Source organism: Ischnura elegans, chromosome 7 (genome assembly GCF_921293095.1).
Source record: "Ischnura elegans chromosome 7, ioIscEleg1.1, whole genome shotgun sequence".
NCBI lineage: Eukaryota > Metazoa > Arthropoda > Insecta > Odonata > Coenagrionidae > Ischnura > Ischnura elegans.
The window spans coordinates 26341705-26368396 of NC_060252.1; the positions used below are offsets into that span (position 1 = coordinate 26341705).

The following is a 26692-nucleotide window of genomic DNA, read 5'->3' on the forward strand; positions in this document are numbered from 1 at the left end:
TTTTCCATGGGTTTCGTCAAATTAAATACTTCAGTTCACTTACTTGCTCAAAGCTCTTGTTCCCATACTGTGATTGATGCCATTGATTCAATTGCGCTCAATTCATTTATCTTCAGTTCCTCACCTCAGTGTCAAGCTTCCATTGTTTTGGCAATTTGCCTCAGAATCTGGGCAAAATGACTACTCTCTCTCCTTCCGAGGAATGCTGCATAAAGGTTATGACATCACCAAAGTTTCCATATCATCCGTGCAAATCATGATAGAGATATGTTGTTTACAGCTATAAGTAAAATAAATTTTCCTAATGCATAATTAGCTGTGAAATTTTCTATACTATCTCTGAAAATAAAGCTTTTATAATTAAAAAATGCCTTTGAAAGTTGAAATGTCTACCATTCCATTGTAAAAATAAGCGACCACTCTCTCTGTAGATAGCATAAAATGAATAAAACAGAACTCAAGCACAATTATTGCACAAGTTTGAGATCACTTCCATCACTGCACATTACAGTACTCAGCATTTTCATGGCAACTGCAGAGTTCTTCCAACAAAATGTTTCAGTTGCCATAGCTCAGTAACTAAAGAGTTGCAAACCCCATGTTTATAGAATAAAATTGGCTCAAAATTGTCTCCCCTATCTTCCCCTGATGTATTGCAAATTCCTCCTGAAACACCCTGTGTACGTGAGAGCCTATTCCAAAGTTCACTTCAAGTTTCACAAAGATTACCCGAATACAGTAGATTCCGGTTAACTGGGACATATCATGACTTCTGCACTTTGCCCCAATTAAGCGGTTGCCCCAATTAGGCGAACTATCCTGTATATATGGGCATAAACAAACGTTGAAATGATAGAAATAAGACTAAAGATGTTTATAATGCAACATAAGTTTATTAAACTATTAATTTGACTAATAAATAAGCGAGTTAAGTAATTTTATTACCATTTCTAAGAATTATAACATTTTTGTTAAAAATATTTTTCACAGCCTCGGGCGACGCTGAATGAGTATCTTTTACTAATTCCTATTAAAGAGAAGTCCTATCCTCTTCCGGATAATATAACAACAAGAGCTTTCAAAATAGCGCAAAAATAGGAACATTTGTGAAAAATAAGAGTAAATCAAAGGAGGAAAATACAAAAAAATAGTACCTATTCTGAAAAAAAAATTTAATTTCGTGGCGAGTATAGTCTATGTCGCTGACTTGTGGCCCAATAAAGCGGCATGCTGTCCAAATTAAGCGGAGAATACTCTGGGATATTCCTCTATTGGGTTCTGTTCTTCAAGATCTGCCCCAATTAAGCGGCTGCCCCAAGTAACCGGTGGACCCATTAAACGGAATCTACTGTATCACTTTCTGTAAAGTCCAACACTTCGCAGTCCACCATCCAAGGTGCGGAGCTGCGTTTGCAACAGCGTGTGTTATCTGCTCATTAATGCACTCAACAATTGCTATAGCAGCTTGGAGTCCGTACACATTTTTTATGGGGACAGTAATGAGCTGCACTAGATGGAAATAGGCACCATACCATCTATGGTCGGATTCAATGTGCCTGAAAGCACACACAAGAACCCATAGTTATTTTGACGCAATACATTGTGTCCATATGGAATAAAGCTGTCAAAAAGTGGCCAAAGAGAAAACATACAACAGGATAACAACAACCTTTAAAATTAAATACCCATAATGAAAAACTTGTACGACAATATTTATTCAAAATTAGTCCAGAGAACATACCACCATGTGAGATCACAATAAATGAGTCTTCATAAATACAGAATTCCGAAGTTTCCAAAGATGCCGCAATTCAAGCGACACAGGCATAAATAAAGCATCTTTGGCTGCAGAAAGACTAGGCAGGCCTCCGCATAATGCATAGAATTGGCTAATCAACATTAGAGAGTTTCCGATGCATCCAGCACTTGATCTAGCATTCCTTCCCTCATAGGAAGAAATAACAAGGCCTGTCAGTAAATGAGGTTAGTAAGTTATCTATCATGAGAGAACAGTAAGTTCTCCAATTATCTAGTGCTCTCATTTATGCAAGACCTAAGTTACAATGCTAACCAGCCTCAGTAGAAGTCTGTAATGTTTAGCACCATGACCCTGTAAATGTCCTATGAAAATCACCATCTTGGCTTTTGTCTGGGACTATGTTACTGTTGATCTGATACCCGTATTTTGACCTAAAAAGAGAATAGTAAATATTTATATGTTTGAAGCAAAAAAGTATTATGTATTTGTAACTAAGTTTATGTCATGTTTAACTTCAAAGGACCACCTAAAAAAGGGAGTACATTAAATGCATGATATACAATGGATTAATAATCATTAATGCCATGCTATATTTATTGCTAAAAAAATTACATCAAATAATCATTGATCATTGATATTTGATGGCCTAGCGAATTAGTAGCGATTTTTTCTTTAAGATGATGCAACTAATTTGCTCTTCTGTAAAGTTTAGAGGATATTGGAACAAACTGTTTCAAGCACAGCGAACTCCTGATTATCAGGGCTAATGATGGAGAGAGATGACACGAATAATTGGAGAACACCGGTAATCCAAACTTTCACTTTATATTTTTGTGATTTTTATAATTTACGTAAATCAAACAATACATTATTATTTATGCACATAGCCTGTTAATTTAGATAGCTTCCCAGATTCATTGAAATCTTCACATGACCGCGATCTTTTTAGCCTCAATAACGTGATTTTACTCATATCCCCTTGGCTGCATGTACTACAGCAAGCTGTCTATGCAGGCGAGCGTCTGGCTATGCGTCATGTAATCTCTACTTCTTTCGTCTCTGCTTTCACATGCCCCTCTGCCTTGACTGCTACTATTCCCTCCCTCTCCCATTTCACCTTGATTGATCGCTACGTTAACATGCTTGAGTGAGACAAAATCTCCAGTTCCCTTGGCCTGTATTAAACTGCTTATGACTCCCCACCAATAATTGTACATTTGCAATGTGAAAAATCCATATCAAGATCCTAGATAACATTTTTCTTAATTTACGATTGATTAATAATTGAAGAATCTTTTAAATTAATGAAGAGCTTTTTCCCCGACACTCATCATCTCCTGCAATGTTAGAGCAGAAGTCTAAGTAAATTTGAAACATTCCTTGTCAGCAAGTAAATAAATAATTCCATTTTATGAATTGAATTCTAATATAAATGATAAGACCAATGCAGCCTTGTAATAAAATACAACAATATCAGTGCTTTGCTGTCCAATTTTATTTTTTTATAACAGTTGCGGAAAACACTGACGGAGTGTGAAACTCATGCACGTATAATTCGCAACTTGGATACTCTGCAGCGGGATAATCAGGAGTCTGCTGTACATTGAATGGAATGGATGTATTCAGATATTCATCATCAGCGTATGAAGCTAATAACATTGGGTTTGAAAATTCATTAAAACAGGCCATGTTGCACAACAGTTTAAAGCCCTGTCTATTTTACTTTCAGCACTGTATGAGAAAACGCTACAGCTATATTACAAATAGAGCTGGAGACGCTCAATTCTAGGGCAGATAAGCTCAAATTTCACAATATTTCCCGACAAATTTAACTTATTGTCAGTTATCTTAACTTATTTATTTGAGTCTTCATTGGATGACCCACCATATACTAGCTATTGCCTCAAAGATGGAATAAAATGCTGTGATGTAAATATTCTACTCTGAGCAATAATTGTTTTGCAATTCTACAATTTCTTCCTTCATCTCTGACGAAAGTGTAACAGAGATTTCACTCCACCTTAATGAAAGGTTTAACTATGGACTAATTCTTTCAAGAAAATTTTCCAGTTTTCAGTATGTCCACAGTCATTCAAAGTAACAAATTCTCTTACCCACCAAATATTCTTCCTGTCATATGCTTGACACGAGCTTCATGGCTGCCCATTTGTAATGATTCCCAGAAGTGGACAGGAATGCCAACCACTTCATAACCAAGTAGTTGAAGGTGTCTTTCATGCAGCAGTGGCAGTCCTTTTAAGATTGGACCAGGCTTATCTACATGCCGGCAATAATTTTCATCTTTCCTAATGATCACAGCCACCCTATTAAATGAAAAGCAAAAGTAATTATGGGTAAAAATACATACAGTTACTGACAATAATGGATAGTTTAGATCACTGGTTTTAAGCAATATATAATAATGGAACTTCTGATTACTCATGCTGTCCACAGCCTGGCAATGTAAAAATTTCTCTGTCCAGGTTTTCCAAGGATATTTCTACTTTTTCCATGGTGCTTTCCAATCATAAACACAGGCATTTTTGGCTGAATATTGCTTATGAGGTAGAAAATACCGATCATAGGTATGCTTGTGAAGTCCCTTAAATGCAGTGTGTACTGTCTTGAAATGATGGAATTATGATTCTTAAGGGGGAATTGAGTTTTACGGCTTCTAAGATGCAATATGAAATAAAAAATTCATACGTATAATGATATCTCCCAACATTCATCCCACTTACAAAATAAATCACTACTTTGGTTTGTGGTAAGGGGAGAGAGTCGATTCAGGGACCGAGTCCCAGCCTCATAACTAGAATTGTCAACACACACTTTTATACACACACACAAGCATGCATACAGCCAAAACAAGATCCTTTGTTAGGGCTGACAGGACCCAACAAAGCAATGGCATAGTTATGGGTGGGGGATGAGGAGATAGATTCCCCAAAGAAAAAAATTATATAAAACAATTGTCTAGTTTTGACATACTATAACTGCATCTGCTTAAAGTTAAATTTTTAGTTTCAAAATGATGTTAAATGTATGTATTTCCAGGCATGTCATTTTTCAAAAATTTTCCGGGACTTCCCGTTACCTGGGGGAGGACCCCTCCCCAGGCCATCCCATCTCCCCCAACAAATCACATTCTTAGGTATGCCACTGCAACTAACCCTTCTTGGTTTACAGCCTGGGATTATTTTCACAGCTGAATGAGACCCTGTTACGAATTGCCTGGTTGTTGGCAGAAGTACACACACAAGCACACATCAAAATCAATCAAACACAGTGTCACTCACACACAGATGACTTTCTTTCCAGGAGAAAAAAGAAAGGAGGAGGAAAGAAGTAGAAACGCTAGCTCCATGAAGAGCAAGAATAGAGCAAGAAAAGTCTGAACGAGATAAGGAGGAGCCTCATATATGCTGAAACATTTGCTTTTTTACATTAATCTAATTAACACAAATTACAAACACAATTATTCTTAGTAATTACTCACAAAGAAACATCACAAATTATAGTCACAAATGTCCTCGGCAATTACTCACAAAGAAAATTTGAGAGCGACGACACGTAACATTACTTCACATAGAAAATTATCACAATTTGCTAACACAATTCAGAACAAAAATTGGGAGTGACAAAGTGTTGGATCGAACGCCACTATTTCCATTTCATGACTCCCCTTCTCTTTTTCTTTATTTTCCTGTCATCAACAAGGAAGTTGTTTTTTGCCATTATTTGACTCTAATTGTTTTCTATAAGTATTGAAAGAAAAGAGAGATGGCACTTTTCCACAGGTTTATCATTGAAAGTGCGACACGACCTTATGGAGCTTCGGAAGAATTTCATATAAATGCTCAAAGTTCAGCATTCTACCTTTTTTGCCACGATGGTAGCAAGTTTTGCTTTCAGCTGGTAATTAAAAAAAGACCCCGTGGTAACATCAATCCACAGGTTTTTCTTACCTGGTCAGCTTTCGTTCCAGAACATCCTTTTGTGTGATTGATTGAGGTTTAATGGGTCTTTTAAATTCATCAAAAACAAGCAGGAAATCTGGAAAGTGAAAATACATTTGTTAGGAAGCATCAAATGATACAAACGACAAATACCCATTACACAATTGCAGATGGACTGAAGTGATCAGAAAAGATAGCTAATGATTACTTTGTTATTGATTGCTAATGATTGTTCTGAATTGCCAATTGATGACAACGAAGCAATATGAAGCAGAATTCATGATATGGAAAGTATGGCTCAGTTGAAACAAAATCTGAATTACAGTAAAACCTCTATGTAGTGAACCTCTTTACATCATAAACCTCCATACATCATACCACCCCTCGAGTCCCGTCTGATTTACGTGTAAATTTGTAGGCAAGCCTCTTTGTAGTGAACCTCTTTATATCATAAAACCTCCACTTATCATACCAAGGAGATACCCCCGAGACGGCCTAACTACCTCCGCAAATCGTACCAAGACAACTAGAGACCATTAATGCAGCCGTGATTACGTACATGGAATGACATTTTCAGCGATAAATGTTTCACTCTTTTTTTTTCTTATATACCTTAATATGCTGTAATTTTCACGTTAATCATTAGTTGTGGCCATTTTGTTCAATATGAGAGCATACCTAACAGTAAATAAGAAAAAAGGTATCCAACTATCCCAATCATTTTAAGTGACTGTTGAATTGAGAGAGATCACATCATTTTCTCTCGAATCATGGTAAAACTCAAGCGATAGCGCTTGCTTTCTGTAATTATTACATAATAAATATATGTTCGCTGATGCATGCATGTGTGTTTTAACACACAAATACAACGGTTTAAAAGACAGTAGTGCCTTTCATTCGGGAAGGATATGAAAAAATGGTGCCTATCACTAAAACCTCTCTATAGTGAACCTCCATACATCAAATTGCCCAAATTTTGGTCCCCTCCATTACGATGTAAGGAGGTTTTACTGTAATTATATTTCTAGGGACCTTAGTAATTCTTTGCCAATTGGGTAGTTTTCATACTTGAAATCTAAGTAATCAGTATTATGAAAGAAATTGAAGCATAGAAGCCTGCAGAGTAAAAAGGAATTGGCTTATTACTAACTTAGGTAAAGAGCAGTAAAATGCTTGAAAATTCAAAATTTGGTGCGACTGAATTAGATTGGTATTACATACATCAAACTCCTTCCAAAGAACATCGAAATCCAATCCATGTCTGGCAATACAAACAAAAGGTAAGAAAGACAGACAGGAGCTGAGAAATGAGTATGTACATATTTTGCAGTTTTCTGTAGATTTTAAGTGCAGAAGTTTTATTGAAGATACATCAAATATTTTTACCCAAAGCACACTTTCTAAATCATCACGATTTTATTAAGATGGATAATTGATTTAATGCAACCAAAATTCATGAAGTTAAGGTCAGGACATGTAAGCATGAACTTTGCATTTTATTATATGATGTGATGTCTTAGGTAACTTCTTAACCCATGAGCACAATATAATTTAACTTTCTTAAATGCAAGTCATTGCCATTCACATTTAAAAGAGAGTAGCAAACAGAGGAAGGATATATGTAACATTGATTTCATTCTGTATTGCCTTTCTAGGAAGTCCAAAGCCTCTCGGATGTATATCACTGTTTAATCAAGAAATAATCCTTATACATCATATGCTCACTTCCTAATAAGTACATGTATTGAGAAATGTGTTTGTCAGTGGTATAAGATCTTGAGAAAATTTCAATGTGATTACTTTCCCTCTTTAATTCTAGCTTAGAAAAATAACAAATTACTTGATCTGTGCTTTACGATAGCAAGAGAAAGATTTTTGCAGCATTTCAAATTTACATCGTTTACTTTCAATAGTTCCACAGAGAGGGAAATTCAAACAACCATCAAATAACCTGAAATATTTCTATCACCGAGTCATTTAAGGAAATAAATTTCACTCACAGATACAACTGAAAGGTTGGTTTTGATAGGTGAGGGTAGAGATTACCCCAAACGAAGCTACAGGCATGTTATACCAAACATTCAGGGTAGGAAGGCCACTTCAAGAAGTTTGTTAGGGGTGCCCAATGGCTTTTCCTGGGATTTAAATCCAGAACCTTCTGATTTAAGTATACCGTGACTAGCCATGGTGATAACTTTATGGAGTCACCCGCAATGCACAATTGTGGGAAAAATCCACAGAGAAAAAAATCATTTGCCAAGACCAGGATTCGAACCGTAAAGTTATCACTGTGGCTATTCCCGGTATACTTAAATTATTCAAGAGCGACAGCCTCAAAGAAGTCAAAGTTCATGTTTTGCTTTCCGGCTGTGGCACTGTGCGCACGATTTGGACTGCTTGTGGCATCATATGCTAAGCAGTCCATTACACCTAGTCTGGTATAGTTCCAAAATTTCCACAGGGGAGAATGACGCCTCGGCATCTTAACTGGCTAAAGCACTAACGGGGAACCCATGTCCAAATCCCGGTCAAGCCGAATGATTTTTTTTTCTCTTTGGATTTTTCGCATAACCTTCTGATTAGGAGCACAATGCTCAACCCACTGGGCCACCAGACTCCCCACAAATTGATTTAAGGATGTGTAATGAGTTTAAGCACACATTAATATCCCACTTCATATTGGAAATCAAGCATTCGGACTTAATTTTGCTAACATCATGAATATTCCAATCCAAAGAAAAGAGCTCTAAAAATGTAAATGATTAAGTTCTTTAATGGGATATTACAAACTTAAAATTGATAAAAATTAACCAAGATATATTTTTTATCATTAAATTTAAATCACCAAATCTCAAAAAGAAAATATGAAATAACAATAAATGGTATCTCTAACATAAACTTCCAATGACAAATGTAATTCTTAGGTCTTTTAATTGGGTTCCACTAAAATTATTGGATGATGCTCATTCAACATTTATGATGGCAATTAGCCCAAAAATTTTAACGAGCATCTAGAAATTAAACAAGTAGAGAGCGACCACAAACAGAAAATGAAATACATTGACAGAAGGAGAAATAATAACTAATCCCTAAGGAAATTATCCTACCAATTTTATGAAAATATGGAGTATAGGCTGTTTCTTGAATCAACTCTCGTCTTCCTCCAACCAATTCCAACAGAGCAGCAAACATGGATTCATGAACATGAGTTCGAGCTGATGGTTCTGCCAATAAGAAAATATTGATAGTAATGAAAAACAAAGAATATATTTTGATCAATGAATATGCCTTTCATAAATGCAATTTCACTTGGGTAAGTAAAATGTAGTTCACAAAACCAATACAGTAGACTTTGGAGTCCCCCAGAGGAGATGAAAATATAATAAAAGGAATCAGATACAAAGAATAAGTCTAATTTGATGAAAGGACCCTCAGTGATTAAAGGTATTGTAAACAAGAATGCATAATAAATACATAGTAGAAGGCAATGGGATTATCTGAGGAGGAATATCACAAAGATATAAGCATTGAGTATATGTTACAGCATAATCTTCTCTTCATACTTGTCATGCCAATCAAAAGTGACCTACCCATGCTAATAATTCCTTGGCAGTAATTTGCATGAAACCATGGAATATCAGCTTCCGGATATCCCAAACATACAGCACGGTTCAGTTCCATTAGACTATGGCGGACCCGTAAAGGGTAGAAGGCCTGGAAAGGTAAACAAACAATACATATTAACATAGACAGAAAATATATATTAACCCTTTCGCTGCTACAAGCGGGAATACCCGCAAAAAACATTATGGTTATTGCCTGCGACATGCGGGGATATTCCACGACTTTCAAAAAACTTTTCCTTTCAACACGACATGCGGGTAAATATCTACGTTTTCGAAAAACCCTCCCTTCGGTCGTAGGTGCTGTCATCTGCTCGAAATTATAGCGGAACTACGTCCATTCGTGCGGCGACATTCAGTGACGTCAAATGAATGATTCAATTCATTTTTTTCTGGATAATAGGCAAAATAATGGAACCGATGAAAAATCTATTGAAGCAGCAAAAGGGTTAACATAGACAGAAAAATAGTAGCCTACACCAGTAACCAAACAAGAACTTCCAATCACAAATATAACTTTGATCTTCGGATTGGGTTCCGCAAAAATTATTGGATGATGATCATTCAACATTTATGACAGTTATTAACCCAAATTTATTTATGAGCATCTAGGAATAGATAACTAGTAGAGAGAGACCACAAATTTCAAGAAAACTTATTTCCAACAAAACATATCTCCCTCAACATTAGTAATAGGATTATGGGGTCTTAAAATGTAAACTCTCAGATAAAGTCTCTTCAAATTCAAATTTTAGAAGTTCCTAAAACTGTTTAGGAGTGTCACAACCTCCATAAGATATTTTCCTCGTACGATAAAACAGCAATATTTATTAGAATGGATCAACCAAGTACATCACAGATAATATGCACCTCTAAGCATGCTTGGTTTATACACGCTGATACATATTAGAAATGCCCAGCAATAGGCCAAGCAAATGACACTTCAACTGTAAAAAGACCTATTTTTGGGGAAAATTTTCACTTTCTGATAACAGTATTTGCTGATATTAGTAACACGGCATATTAGCCAAAATTTTAAATGTTTTGCATCAAAACAAATGTTGTGGCCTTAGTAAGGTATAACATTATTTCCTGATAAATGAGAAGCACCCTACAACAAGTTCTTACCAAGACTCAGTTAATGATTAAAATCCATGGCTTCCCTGTTTCTTACTAACCTTCCACGGAAATTTACCAATTACCACACATATTATAAATACAACTACCACTAGTCTGAATACTCAAATGTATCAGTTTAATATTCGCCTTTTTACTAATTATTAAAAAAAACGGATATTGACATGGATGGTTCCAATTTATTAAAAATTTACCTATTGATTACCTTGGCATAACAGTATTTTATTTCATCATCAATTTTCTCCAGGAAATCAACAGCAAAAATATAATGGATCAGGGACTTTGGCAAATAGTTGAAAAGGCATAGCCCAAGGGAAAGTTGAATCAAGTTCAATCCTGAGATTCTTTCTTTATCCCTGAAACACAAGGAAAGTCACAAAATTATTCATGCCAATCAATTTTTAGAAGAAAATCTTGTGTGATGTTAGGCACAATGTGGTGGAAGTTCGTAATATTATTAAAATGAGACATTGCAATATTTCCACTTATAGATTTATTCTTACACAACGCGTTTCGTCGTTACAAACGACATTATCAAGTGTGTAAAGACGACATTATCAAGTATAGACATACTTGATAATGTCGTTTTTAACGACGAAACGGGTTATGGAAGAATAAAACTATAAGTGGAAATATTGCAATGTCTCATTTAATAATATTTAGAAGAAAACTTCATACATAAACCAATGAGGACATAAATATTGATAGTAAACATAATACATAGATATAATAAAATTCAACCAAAGACATATTTACAAAATTAAATTGATAATTAAATAAAAACATTTAGAGCTGAAATCAGGGGTGATCTGGCCAGATCGGCAGGTCAGTGATCACCGAGGGTGCCGAACTTAGGGGTCCCCTCACAACACTCGCATCTATCATGAAGCATATACGAAAGGTGTTACAAAAAAAACTCAGATTACTTACACCAAAGTTTCTTCCAACTATAAAATTGTACGTTTTCATTAGTTGATTTATTTACAATATACTCAGTGTAAAAAGATTGTATAAAAAAATAAATAAAGGTGTCAGAAGGCAGTGGTGCAGAGAGGGGGGAGTTTTGGGGGATAAACCCCCCCCCAGAGCTCACAGAAATTTTTGAGTTTAATCCATTTTACTTAATTGGATAAGTATTACTTATAGAATAGTGTTAGGATTAATCAAATATCTCTCTGAAAGCCATAAAACTTGCCATTTTGAACCATTATCCTTAAATTTTTTCTGAAGGAGGGCCCCCACAACTCCTGCTTACCCTAGCAGATATGCAATACCCCCACACCTCTAAGTATTAGTTGCACCTAACACCCCCCCTAGCCTTAATTCTTAGCTGCACCCCTGTCAGACAATATATAAGAGACCCAGATGCTTTTATGAAATGTCTTTCGATGTGTGCAATCTCTTCACCTGTGTCCCACCCAAAGAAGCCGTAGACATAGCAGAATCTATTCTCGTCCAGAAACGTGTGGCAGCTCCCATTATAAGTGCCTTGTGTGATCTATTGAAGATTTGTGTGTCTCAAAATTATTTCAAATTTAACGGTGTATTTTATGAACAGCCCAATGGATTGGCCATGGGCTCTCCTTTATCCCCTCTCCTGGCGGACATGTATATGGACTTTTTCGAAAGGAACCTGTTTTCCCCCAATAATCCACAGACCAAAAATGTGCTATCCTGGCATCGATATGTAGATGATGTGTTTTGTATTTGGACTGGCTCAATAAGACAACTACAAATGTTCCTATCTTTTTTTAATTCTTTGGACCGCAATTTGAATTTCACTTACGAAATAGAAGAAAATAACTCTCTCAACTTCCTAGATCTTAAAGTCACTAAGGTCAACAATCACCTCGAGTTTTCAGTCTTTCGGAAAAACTCCTATACGGACCAAGTGATCCACTTCAGTTCAAGACATTGTTTTTCTCAGAAGTTATCAGCCTTTCACAGCATGTTACATAGGTTGCTGCATATTCTGATGTCCCCTGCCAAGTTCAATGAGGAATTAAACACAATTAAACTAATTGCTAAAAATAACGAATACAACGAACAGTTAATTGATAGCTTATATCGGAAACAATTAAAAAAACAAGCAGTGGGAGAAATCTATGGATCCCGAACGCGACAAGAATCCACGGCCAAGTGGCGTAGAATCCTTTTTTTAAAGGACATCGGGCCGAAGATATACAAAAAGGTGCCTAAGGATAAAATTAAAGTTGTGTTTCACAATAAATCCAACCTCAAGAACATTCTTTCCCTCACAAAAGATCCCATCCCAAGAGAAGAAAGGAGTGGGGTATATAGACTAAAATGTGAATGCAACGCGGTGTATGTTGGGCAAACGGGGCGACAATTTCAAGAGCGGGTGAAAGAACATCAAGCCTGCCAGAGAAATAAAAAGACTACTTCACAATTTGCTATACATTTTTTAGATAACAATCATCAAAGTGATTTTGTTTTTGAAGTGCTTCATTATGAACTTAAAGGACCTAGATTAGACGCTTTGGAACAAATGGAAATTTTGCAGCACGTACGTTCCAATGACAACATTGTAAACAAATTTTTGTATGACTACCACTCCCCTCTTTTAAGCCTCCCACTCCTAAATTCCTGGGCTAATGACATGACGAACTCTACGGCCTCTCTTTCACCTGAACCACCCCCCCTCCACCTGCCACGCCCTCCCTAAGGGAGCCTCCTCCCCCCTAACTTCTTTCATACCATATGACCAAGTTTTTTTCCCCCTCCCTCTTCTCTGTTGACCAATCCGTTCAACCTAATTACCTTCCTCCCTACCCCTCCTAGCCTGGTATAAAAGGATGTGATGGACCTCTGTAGAGTTCACCTGATGATGACGTCTAACGTTGAAACCATGGTCGTGAATAAATATTAATGTGAAAGCACAAAGTTCTTCTTTTTTAATTTACTTTTATGAAAGGTTTATTTGAAAAGTTTATTTTTGAGGTATTTTAGATTTCAGTATAATTTCAAGGAACAAATTCAGTAAATGGAACCATAATATTTCATTAAATTTTAAAAGCTGTGTAATTCTCACTTTTCATAGTATTTCTTACAAAATTGCTATATTTTTAATCAACTTTTATCTAGTTTTAAAAAAGGCAGAATAGTGTCAAAATCCATTTTTTTCTAAAATTTTCCAGGGGAGGACCACCAAAAACTCTCGTCGAGGCTCATCATGAGCTCCATCGGAGAGCCCCCAATCACCCCAGACCCCTGGCTGAAACTCACAACAAATGAGGATGAGATGGAATTATAATTAAAGACAATGACCACAGATGGGTGAGTTTATATTAGATGAGTTTAGTTTTATGCTGAATATAGGGCTAGTGATATTTGTGAGGTTACCACAAAAGTAACAGCAGAAGGGACAGTTTTCTTTTAGGAAATGACTGCAGCGTGCAGAGGGCAAGCAAATATACTGGCCATAAAATTTTATGAAGATAGAGAGCTGTAAAAGCCAATTACAGGGATATTCAAAAGTAAGAGTGGACATATGATTTCCATTTTATGGATTTGGATATCCATTCTTTCTGCAGAAAATACAACAGAGACTTGGAAGGCATTAAAATTCATAGGAAAGTCATATTTTCTAAATAAATATCACCGATGTTGATTTTAAGTGTAAATATACACCATCTTATTCGACCCATACACACCATCATGAACCCACCTGTGGTCAATATTAAAAATTCATAGGAAAGTCATATTTAAAAAAATAAATATCACCGATGCTGATTTTAGGCGTAAATATACACCTTCAACTCAACATCATCTAGTGAAGCCTTTAATTGTCCATCAATTACTATTTTTCACGTGATCAGGAATTTTTTTAAACATTTACTCCAAAACTCAATTGAAATTCATGTATGTAGTTGCAGGCAATTCAACCTGATGTGCATGTGAAAATTCATCACTCAACTCAAATAGTGATTAGATTCCATTAATGCAAAGTTAAGCTATAATTTTTCTGGGCTATGGGAAACACATTAAAAGTTACAATGCACATTCTTCAAAGCAAAAACATTTCCTGTCTAATGTGGGTTTCGTCATTTCATGCCTATGTCTAAAAACTCCATAGGACCTTAAAGGATCAGCTGAGTTGAAAGCTTTTGCATTGATAACATTTTGTGGATGGCTGATCCGCATTTGCAATTACACTGTCACAAGTAATAACAAACTCATAAACTGCATGTGCCTATGATGATAACTGGTCTTTGGCACAATAATATCTATGCATGAAGAGGAGGTACATGTCATAGTAAAATTTTGTGCACCCTCATGGTCCGGTAAAATTGTTTCACTGGGCTTTGCAATAGGAGGAGGACATTTACTTATCTCTATACAAAATGTCATCTGCTGTCTCTCCTCCCTCATTACCAAGGGCTCTGACATTCTTTTCTGCTTCAGTGAAAGTGATAGATCAAACAGATTTTCGAGTATGAAAATACAGCATGATACAAGTCACCATAGGTTGAGGCAAGTTTCACGAATTTTTTGTACAACATAAATAATTTATTTATCATATAAAGTAGAATTTGGCTCTAATAAATGCTAATTAAACACTTTTCAGGAGCTTAAAACATGTAATAATCAATTAATGGCTGCATTGCTGTCCAAAGTTGCTTGAACAGTGGGATTCTTTTCCCTTCTAGTACCTTGAGCTTAGTGTTACATATTAAGTGTTACTTTTTTTACTAATCAACAATAAATACAATCATTAAAATTAGATTTAATGTTTGTCATTCACTAGCCATTATTTAACAAAGTTTTTCATGGAGGATTGCATTTGATATCGTCATGTTAAGGATCTATACAAATTGTGTCAGTCATGTGGAAAGAAAGTAAAAACTGAAATTTTCATAGTGGCAGTCAAAGAACCAATATTTTTATTTCACGATCAATTAGAGCACATACTACAGCACAATGTAAACAAATATGAGAATTTGACTTCCCTCCCTTTGGGTGATAATGGTGAAAATATGAAGAAATGCTTTTGAGCTAAAAAAGAAACTTAGTTAATTTAAAACTAATAACTAAATAGCGTCTAGTGAAGCAATGAAAAATGTTCATTTCTTTGGAATATTATAATGGATTAAATGTAAAAATTTCATGATGATATGCCGATTAGTTACTCTGCTGTGAAATTTCATCTTTTGCATTTCACTCAGTTGAATGCCACTGCTGCCATTTCAAAGCAAACTTCCCAAACTTTGACTCATCATATCTTGCAATCTATGAGGGTGAGAGCAGAAGTATTTCACATGCGGGTTATTAAATTGGAGATAATAGCTAGTGACAAAAATTTCATCAAAATTCAAGACGATTGTGTCATTCTCAAAAATTTCTCGATGATTAGACATGGATCCAATCCAATATGGAGGTAGATCATTCAACAACTACAGAGGTTCAGCACAGACTTTCTCATGTAAAGTTAAAATTGACCACTCTGATAGCATAAATTCCTACGCTATCAGGTAGTTCACCTATTATAGGTGATTAAAAAAACCTGAATATTCTACTAATTGAAATGCATACTCTAAACACTTATGTGCCACATTTGTGAGAGAATCAATTAAAATCTAATAAATAACTAAATAATTCAAATAAATTTACTTTATATTTTCATTCATAATGATTTTTCATTACATGGTCAAATTTTCATTAAAGTATCATATCATATTAAGTTCATCAATGAATGCATGATGAGTTTTAGAAGTATTCAACTCATGGACATTTGTCTAAAATTCTTGTACGCCTTAGTTACAGTTCTAGTATAGAATTTTAACCTAATTAATGAGGCCACAATTTAACTTTTAAAAATATCAATATAATCAAAGTATATGAAGGTACATAAAAACATTAAATTAAGCAAGAAGGCAACAAAAAATAAACTTACCGATCCAAAACCTGTGCCACCGCTTCATAGAACAGAGGCCCATCCGTGGGCCAGTGGTTAAGGAGAAATATAAGCTGTACAACCCTGTCAATTGTCTCCCCAGTCATATTCGACCCATTTTGGATTACGTATTTGCACATCGATTCAACGACTTCAGGGAACAACCACCCACATCCGATCATGATGGAACAATTATCTCGAATACTACGTGATGATAAGCCAGATACTCTTCCAGTCAGGGGGTCAGCACCTATTTGATGCACTTTAAAAAGATTATCATAACTTTTCGCAATATGATCCTGTATAACAGATCCTTTCTCATTGAATGCCTTTCGCTCAATGTAAGCCTTCATCAGCTGATTCACTTCTCGCAAGCTGATATTAGGCTTTTTGAGCTGCTCCTCGGACCAATAGTCAAGTTTTCTGGCCAACTGTGACCACAACCATGATACATTTTTGTTGTTCTTGTGGGAGTTTCTGTTTGCTCCAATAGCAATACGCATTCCATGAGATACCATGAAACAGTCATTGGCATTGTACTCTGGGATAAGTCCAATAAGTCTGTTAGTAATGTCCAAAATGGAATCCACTGAACTTCTTTTGGAATATGCAATTATAAACGAACTTCCACGAGCAACATATGAAGGGTTGTCCCACTTAGGTATATTGTGAAGAAGCATCTCTGAGATACTCATTTCAAAGCCATGATGGTGGTAAGTTCCTGCTAAATTATTATTAAAGTGCATGTACCAGTGACAGAACCTGAGAAGACGGATTCCAATCTGCATAGATGGCTTTGCTCTGATAAAATCTAACGTGCGACTCCAAAATGCATCACAAAGGGTAACATTGGATGTTTTCAAATTTCTCAAAACAGAGAAGGTAACAGGTAGAAGCCGAGGGCTAAGCGAACTACAAATGAATTCTAGCACAGTATCTTCAAAATACTTTTTATTCGATGGAGGTACCCACTGAATCAGACAGGACAATAATTCTATCACAGGCACTTCATGATTTTTTTCTTTCAGTAACCCTGTAGCAACTTCTTGCACCTCTCCTATTAATGCAGACGGCTCCAATTGGCTCTGCAATAAATGATTCAGTAAAACAACGTCTGATGGTTTTAGTTCTTTAACTTTATTTTGTAGAAGAAGTAATAGCGTACGCATAAGGTCTATATTCAAATGAGACCAATGCGGTAAATTTAAAAAAGCCGCTGCCCTAAGAACAGGGCGCAGTTCAGTAGGCCCAAAGATGTTTTGAGAAATTAAGTCTGCGGTGATTTTTTTATACTTATGTAATGCAGATAGCTCAATCATGGGTCTAATATGTGCCAAGCAAATGGTAATGAGCCTGAAGTCTTCGGCACTACAGCAACTGTCCAAACACTGAAGCACTCTGTTCTGAACAGGGCTATGAAACGAACTATCTTGGAAAACAACTGGCTTTGCATGTCTCCAAAACCTCATACCTGCCACGAGTCTTGATAGGGATGGTAGGGAAAAAGTGTGTAGCTTGTTTTCACTCACGCTATAAAACTTCCTAACGACCGAGTTCAATAATTGAGAGCAACTAACATCACTTATGTCAATGTCTGAGAATCCCATTTTGCCTAAGTATAAAGTAGTACAAGCTAGCTCATCAGGACTCATATTTTCACAATTGTCCTTCAACAGCTCCAACAACCTCTTTGTGCCATCTTGCGATAGCAATTCCATTACGAAAGTCTCAGATACAATATGAGAAGGCCCACCGATGTAAGGTTTTTCGCACAACATTATACTGCTAAGCTGCAAATCCCAAAGAGACAACACAGAATGAACCAAATGAATGGGTTTGATTCTGGCCTCGTTTTCTTTAATTACATTCAACACTTCTTCAACCGATGAGGCAGAAATTAGTCTTTGTATTACAGGATCATCATGATTGGGGCGTAAAATATCGTGAACAGATTCTTTACCACCGGGTGTAGACGATGGTTCAAGATAATCTTCCATTCCTTCAGAATCACTCTCCGAATCATGTCCACCATCGCTCAACGAGCGACAAGATAAGTATTTAGTCAATGGATCACTTTTATTGACGAAAGGCTTTAAAATTTTCCATGAATTACGGCAATATTTGATATTATAAATTCCATTGAGAAAAGTCTTACTAGAGAGGTATTTCACATTATTCCTCCCACAGCCTTTCACTTGCCATGTCTCCCAAACAGATTTACAAGGAATTACACTCCTGAATAACTGGCTTCTAGTAAAGCAGCAAACCATTTTCAATAATAATTCAAACTAATTACAACTTTAAACACATTAACGGTACCAAAACAAGACGCTTTCGAAAGAATTCAAGGGCATGACAACATGGGAATAATGAGTAAGCTTCTTCGCCAAATCTTAAATAATTCTATCCTACACACTTGAAGGAGTGGCTAAGTAAATCTGCTCTCTTTGAAATCATGTTAGTCACCATAAAATTTACTACGATAAATAAAAACCTACCCTCTACCTTCATTTGCGATGGCCACAACAAACCAACTTTCATATCTTGTAATGACTAATTGACACAGCCTCAAAATACCCCAACCTTTACAATTGTTAGTAATGGTCTCTTAAATACGATTTGTAATTCTTAGATTCACTTCGAAACGAGAAGTAAGAATTCCTGAATGTCACTTCCGTCACTTCACTTCACTCCATTTAAATTCGCACTTTTGCCGGTGGTCATCTTTTCGCTCGACTTCCATCATAGTCGTATTATCGTTATTCATATGATATCTCTCCAGTAAACAAAAGAGGTGTGGTTTTCTAGTTTTGCTTGGATTAGTCACAGAGATTCGAAGTCATAATTTTGATAAACAGTGAGTTTTTTTTGGCTGTGATAGTATTCTGAAATTACATCGGTCATTTGTAATTTGCGGCTTTGATAGTAATTCATAAAAAAATTAACGTCTGCTTGACTTGACAGTTCCATTTAGGGCTGACGTTTCAGGAATTGAATTGAAAATGCCTCTAGAATGGCTTTTTGGCCGGAGAATGACTCCAGAAGAGATGCTCAGGAAAAACCAGAGAGCCCTTAACAAAGCCATGAGGGATCTTGACCGTGAAAAAGCTCAAATGGAACAGCAAGAAAAGAAAATTATCAACGATATCAAAAAGATGGCCAAAGAAGGGCAGATGGTATGTGTGACTTCAATTTTATCATGGTTGAATTCTATGTTAACGATTGTATACCTAGTATTTACGCGGGTGAATTGTTAGCGCTTGATTTGAGGAATTTAAATACCCTTGCTCCCCTTGCTTTATCAACCCTTTACATCATTCATCAAATGATAGTTTCTATCAGCGTTATTGACCATGAAGGTCATCAATTATTGCCTCCTTGTAGCTGTTAGAGCCTCACTTATAAACCACTGCTGTGAGAAAAGTAGAATTTATACCAAACCTTAAAATCCTTGAATTTTGCTTTGGTTTACCTCCTTAGGAAGCAGTCAAGATTATGGCCAAAGACTTAGTCCGAACCCGGAGATACTGCAAGAAGTTTATGCTAATGAAAGCTAATATTCAGGCTGTATCGCTGAAAATACAGACATTGAGATCACAGAATGCAATGGCACAGGCCATGAAAGGAGTCACCAAAGCTATGCAAAATATGAACAAGTGAGTACTACAGAGATGATCACTCGATATATGCGGGATCCATCCGTGGCTTGAATGTTATGGATTAATCTGAGTGGTCTGTAAACTTCGTATCTATTGTATTTAACTTTTGACAGTGTATTTTTTTCGTAGATTCCGCAGAGGACTTACATAATAGATTTTGAATGCATTTGTTTCTGAAGATTTTCTTTTTAATAGAACACAAAAACATCCTGGCCTATATGTCTTATCCATTGCAGTTTGGCCTCCTCTTCAACAGAGGTCATGCATACCATGCTTGTGTATTTACTGGCCTGTATTCAGTTGTGCTGTGTTGGTTTTTTCAAATACTTCATTATCTTTAGTTTCAGTTTGATTAAATACAATCATTTTAGTAATAAATACAATTCATATTTTTTTAGGAATTAATTTTTTTATGTACAACTAAATTCGTGGGTTTTGATACTGCATATGTTATATTACTCCCATCCAAAGCTATACTTCCCTCTCTCGATACTTAATTGAGGATCTGAATGTAATTAGAGTGCAAGTCATCCCGCTTTTTTACATTTTTCAACAGGCATTTTTGAAATTGCCTGCCTGTTCTTCATTCATTTAAATTTCACTCTGTAAGTTTTTCCATAAGAACTGAGACCTCTAACGCTGCAATGATACCCAGGTTCTCAATTGTTTAACTTGAAAATTAGCCTTAATCATAGAGTAAATTGTTTTTAATTGTACGATGATATAGTTGCAGTGTAAATATCTATTTTTTTTCTTATCTTGACCTCGTTTAATACATGTTAAAATAAATAAAAAAACTACTCCAGGAAAAGTGTAAATATCAAGTGATGCACTGTTTGTCTGTACGCTGACAGACAGTACCATTAAAGTAATAAAGTATTGTTTTAGATAACTTATGATTGAATTTGCAGGCAGTTGAATCTACCCCAAATTCAAAGGATTTTGCATGAATTTGAAAAGCAATCTGAGATAATGGACATGAAGGAAGAGATGATGAATGATGCGATTGATGATGCAATGGAAGATGAGGGAGATGAAGAAGAAAGGTATGTATTCGCTAGATCTGGGTTTGCTCTTACTTTTAAGTATGTCATAATAAAGCTTATAAGTTACACCTAGACCATCAAATTTGATAACAGGAGCCCATCAGTTGATAAAAAAATTGTTTCAGGGAAATGTGTTTCGATTCTTGCCCATTCAAAGGAAAATTAGATGACATATATTCCTCTATCTCCTCTACCAACCTGATTCTTTTCACATTTATGTGGAGGTTAAGGAGTAAAAAAAGTATTTTTTAATCTCTATCCTCTGGCCTTTTTTTATTTCAAGATCTAGCTATCATTAGATCATTCGATACTATGGATCAGTCATGACTCTGTTCCCACCTGCTTTAAACATGTTAGCACCTGTTTTTTGGGAGCCAAGCATATGGTAGTTAATGGGCACCAAGGTGAACAGGCTCCTACCCTCTCGCCACATCTGCCATGAGTGGCATGCTTGATTCAGATATACTCAGGGGCGGATCCAGGATTTCTTTCTGGGGGGGGGGGGGGGGGGGGGGGGGGGAACACAAGCAAGGCCGTATCCAGGATTTTGTTTTGGGGGGGGCACAAGGATACCTTGAAATACAAAACGAACTTCATGATAATGGGACCGTATTAAAAATCTTGCTTATTTTTAAGGGTCTGGGGAGTGCACGTGCCCCTGTGCCCCCCCCACCCCCCCCTAGATATCTGCCTTTGGATATACTCCTGCCTCTGTTTTCTTTTTCAAGCTCAGTGATGAGATATTGCAGTTAGTCAGGACTCTCCCTTAATGTCCATGCATTTCAGTGGATCCCTCTATTTGTACATTCCCACTTTGTCCACTTTTTGTCCTACCGAACACTATTCCATTTCTTTTTCTGTAACCTCAGGCGTGTGGAAATTTAACCCTTAAACAACTGGAAACAGTCATGCATGAGTGTGGCGGTGACTGGGAAAAATGTGTAAGAACATTCAACCATCTATTCTTCCCTGCTCTCCCTGACCCTTCTATCTTTATGGCCCAAACTTTTTCTTTTTTGAATTGGACATGCAGCAACCCTCCCTTGTTACCCAAACTAGTCCTTCCCTTGGTTATTACTGGTCGCATTCCATTCCCTTGAGATACTAGCCTGTCCTTCCGTTATCCTCTCAATGCACTCTGGTGACTGAATGTGATAAGTTATGTTGGTGCATGAAAAATTAAAATTAATGTGGGTAAATATCAACCAATTTCCTTGGCATTTGATATCAAATGGAAAAGAAAATTACAGAAAAACTTCAAACTTTCAGTTTTTTTGTGTAGATTTTTGGTTTCAAATTAATATCACCAAAGTTTCTGAATTTACTCTAATTCCTCCCTTATTGGGTCAGGAGGGATAAGGTTCGTATACATACTCTGTCCCTCGTGGTGCAAAGAAGGCTCTGGCTTCCTTGGAAATTTTTCCTGCACAGAATGGAATACTTGCAAAGAAACTACTACAGCTGGAGGGTTAAGAGAAGTTTCCTTTTGAAACCCAGGCACAGTGGAAGCGTACTCAGCTCATATGACTTGATATGCTGTTGACTGTAGTGCCAGTGAATGAGAAATGTAGGGTTGCACAACATTTGCCGCTCACCCCCCTTGCTCTATACCACCTTCCAAATTGAATTTCAATCCAAAATGAAACCTTTTATCTTTCATTCGTACCAGTGGCAGATCAATGGGAGGGGGGCTAAGGGAGTTCTACCCCCTTTGGTATCCAATTTACACTAGATAGATTGGTAATTTTGTTCAGACCCCCACTACTGCTGTGAGGTTACCCACCACTTAGCCCCACCTTGTCCCTATCCTGGATCCATCACTGGTTTTTATTATAAATATTACTATTTTTCTCCTTATTTTTCTCGCTTACAGTCTTTGCATGCCTTCAGTACCTAGCTATATCCAGACCCTCTGTCTCATGTGTAGCTCATCTTAAAGTTTCTCCTCTCTTCACTAACCTTGTTTATTACTCGCTTGTTATTTTTTTATCTTGGTTTATTTCACCTTCCCCTCTCCCACATCTTAAATGGCTTCAGTCTTTCTTTATCTTCTTTTATAAGTACTTATCTTTCCACACAGTTAATATATTAATGTCAAATATTTTGTGGTCTGAATCTTAACCTGGTACTCTCATCCTAAATCTTTGTTTTATAATTATGTAATCAGACTGATATCTGCCTTTGTCCTTGGGTCTCTTGGGTAACTCTACCGAGGATGATGTTTGAATCGTGTATTCAATATTAAAAGTTCATCTCCTCTCCCTTTTCTCCTTGATAGTTTCTGAACCTAATTGCTCGATTTCATTTCCATTAATCCCTTCCTACACTTTGCTGGACTAGTCTCCTCTTACTACTCACTTTTTCTACCTAGCATTTCCTCAAGCTGTTCATATTCACCACTACTTCCTTCTCTGGGTGGATATTAGCCAGTATGAACATCTGAACCTCCACACGGTTGCTGGGACATGCCTCATTTTGGACCACCGGAATGTGATCGCTTATATCCTCAAAGCCTTCCAATCATTTTCCTGTATACCTGCCTAATACTATTCCTCGCAATAGCAAACATTACGCTGCAAAATATTGGAAAAAAGTAGATCGCATTGCACTCATCACCTCACAGTGGGCGTGTTTTTTTAACCGATTAAAATGCAACTGAAGTGGCAACAGAAATCAGACTTCAGTGAGATGGAATAGGGCCTTCTCTGTGCAATCTCCTTGATCTTATTACTGCTGCAAACATCTTATGGTTTTAATTCTAAACTGAGAATGAACCTCTTTTTTCCCAACCATTTCTATGTTATGATAGAGTAAGCATGTTATTCTATATCCTATTGATAAATCTTGGGAATAGTCTTCGGTTTAGTTTAGGGGATAGTGGCTTGAATCCCAGTGGAAGCTTAAGATTCTAATTGCACAATTGTAATGGTACCATGGAATATAAATCGATACTTAATGGTTTCACAATGCTTTCAGCGATGCTGTTGTCTCTCAAGTACTTGATGAACTGGGTCTCCAGCTGAGTGATCAGCTCTCAGGTTTGCCCACAGCATCAGATTCATTGGCAGCCTCCAAGACCAAGACTCCACAAGCAGCCGCAGCAGCTGCTGGAGGAGGTGGAGCTGAGAGCCCAGACATTGATGCTGATCTTCAAGCCCGATTAGATAACCTGCGTCGAGAATGATCCCAGCTCGGTTGACTGGGTGATGTGCATTCCCCTACAAAATATGGCCGTTGCTTCGCACTGTGGAGGAGCATCCTGACCTTTTATTTTTGGATGGATTGTTGTTCACGAATGTATGTAGAAATGATGTATGCGCCAATTTTCATCTGTTGGCAAACTAAATTAATTCCCATGCTGCAGGGAAATTACCAGTATTGGGCATGGAAATGAGTGCATGTTAAAAACTTTACTGCAATCATAAATGGTGCAAAACAATTTAACCTTAAGCATTATTTTGAAACTTCTTTTAATGGAGGGGAATTCTCAAATTTACCTTTGGCTTTTGAACCTATTTATCATGCACTGTGACACTCTACTATGTTGACAATCCTGGCAACAATTTGTTTACTTTAACTGGTGATGATGAATTAGCTACAGTATTTGCTTGGCAGTCATGATGAAGTGCCTATTGTTTATTGCTGAAATAGGTCTGTTTTTACTAAATGGCTTTTTGATATGTGTACATAATGTATAAATTAACATTTTGAAGGCATGATGCTTATATTGAAGTATAACTGATGAAAAGTAAGTAAATTCTTGAGATAATGGGTGAATATAATAATTTATATTGTTATGTAAAATAAAAATTTACCAGTATGATTTGATTTTCTCATTAATTTTCTTAGTATATGGAGAAACTACACCTGCAAAGACGAGAAACAAATAGATACATAAAAGCATCAACTGAATCCTTTATGTAAAACTATAAAGATTAATATGTATGTATTTCATTGATATAATTCATAGGTATTTATGTGGGCCAGAATATTAATTTTAAGGCTTCAGCCTCCTACTCTTCGGTTTTCAGATTTGCAGTGAGATGGGTAGGTATGATTAAGTGGCACCTGAAATTTTGGTATCCCTGATAAAATAATAATGACCAAGGGTGGTCAATTGACCATTTGCATTTTTCTTTTGCACACCATTTTGTTATTTTCCGATCAACAACGCTGACATTTTTTTACTTTTAATGTTTTCAAACAAATAACCTGGTGTCAATTTCGTCAAATGTCATAGTGTGCACTTGACCACACACGAATACTACTTTGACTCTCATGTCTTTGAAAAAGTTTTACGTATGATTTTACACTTTATGTGAATGAGAGAGACAAGCAAAACCTAGGTATGTTGTGTCGTAAAGAGTCGCTACTAAGCATTCAATAGACAGTGATGAAAATTCATTTAGCTAAAATTCAGTGTTGCGTTCATGGGTAGCTGCTGCCAACCAAGCTGCCACACCCCCACTTGAGCGCACGCCACGTTGCCTGAGGAGCTGCCCGTGAGAGACCAGGGAATACCCTTTCGGGAATGTGTTACAACTTGCATGCCGGTCAATGTCTCGTCATAGATGCTACAGTCATGCCGAAGAGGTGGTATATATACACACCGGAGGCTGGACGGACTTTGGGTATATAAACCCGTCAATTTTGAGGATCGTCGTCGTCGTAGATGCTACAGTCACCCATTCCCGTAGTTCAGCCCACACTGCGGTCACCCAGTTCACCAGAACTGGTGATATTCTCCTAGATCCTCCAATATAAACTATATCTTTTGAAAAAATTCGGTGAAAACTTTTTTTGTGCTCAGTTGATTGGAATAATGAAATGCATTTCAAACGTGACAAAGCATAAACAATTTTCCTAGATTATAGCAGTTGAAATTTTCACCAGTTGAGGCACGAAGTTGTTTTGGTTTTTTTCCTAAAATTGATGCAGTCTGCTGCTCAAAAGCATTTCTGGCGATCGTTACCAGTGTTACATAAACGTTCATGAATCTTTCCAACCCCCTCCCTGTCAATTTGTTTGCATTCACTCAGTCTTGCTTTCTGGTGATCGTTGCTTCTTCTGATGGTTTCCTTCAATATTCCTCCGCTCTGCATGTTTTTGAAATTTTCTACAGCGTGCTCATTGAACATATTTGGATATATGCATTTCTGGGTAAATCGGCTCTCCATATGTCAGTGTCATTGTCCTGTTGCGCTTGGTCTGTAGATGGCATCCTACTAAGATGCTAAAGTTTAATTACAAACTCAGAGGATCGATAAAGGAAATGCAGAATGTCACATTCCAAAGGCGTTCTTTTCTATCTCCTTGAGAATCACATACACGTCTAATTCCACAATTTTGGTCACTTTATCCAAGTGGTGTCTCTTTTGCTGTCTCATAGTCTACCATGGCATTCTTGATTCATTGATCTTTCCGGTCTTTACCGCGTTGTTTGTCATATGGTGACAGCAGTTTCACCTGGATTCCACTCGGAGTCTTCAGAAGTGCCGATATCGGCATTTTACACACCTCCTTTGCATCATGGTTTCTGACCCAGAAAAATGCCAAGTTGTTTATTTGCATGAGGAAATAAGCATATTTTAATGC

The 26692-nt window shown here is 36.7% G+C and overlaps 2 protein-coding genes across 3 annotated transcripts; one reads left to right on the top strand and one right to left on the bottom strand.

The window, feature by feature from the left end:
- Positions 1 to 1691: 1691 nt before the first annotated feature.
- On the bottom strand, positions 1692 to 19127 carry LOC124161946 (FAST kinase domain-containing protein 1, mitochondrial). Of its 2 annotated transcripts, none has more exons than XM_046538217.1 (7): positions 16393 to 19127; positions 10684 to 10834; positions 9309 to 9432; positions 8826 to 8942; positions 5728 to 5815; positions 3878 to 4083; positions 1692 to 2190 (listed from the first exon to the last, which is right to left on the bottom strand). In XM_046538217.1, exons 1-7 carry the CDS (start codon positions 18660 to 18662, stop codon positions 2156 to 2158), a joined length of 2991 nt encoding a protein of 996 aa, XP_046394173.1. In that variant the 5' UTR covers positions 18663 to 19127; the 3' UTR covers positions 1692 to 2155. The 2 variants fall into 2 exon arrangements, with proteins under 2 accessions (XP_046394173.1, XP_046394172.1); XM_046538216.1 differs by having other exon boundaries at positions 3874 to 4083.
- A 27-nt stretch (positions 19128 to 19154) lies between these two features.
- LOC124161947 (charged multivesicular body protein 2a) lies at positions 19155 to 24920 on the top strand. The gene is made up of 5 exons (XM_046538218.1): positions 19155 to 19249; positions 19357 to 19568; positions 19873 to 20048; positions 20963 to 21097; positions 24074 to 24920. Exons 2-5 carry the CDS (start codon positions 19395 to 19397, stop codon positions 24279 to 24281), a joined length of 693 nt encoding a protein of 230 aa, XP_046394174.1. The 5' UTR covers positions 19155 to 19249; positions 19357 to 19394; the 3' UTR covers positions 24282 to 24920.
- The last annotated feature ends 1772 nt before the right edge of the window (positions 24921 to 26692 follow it).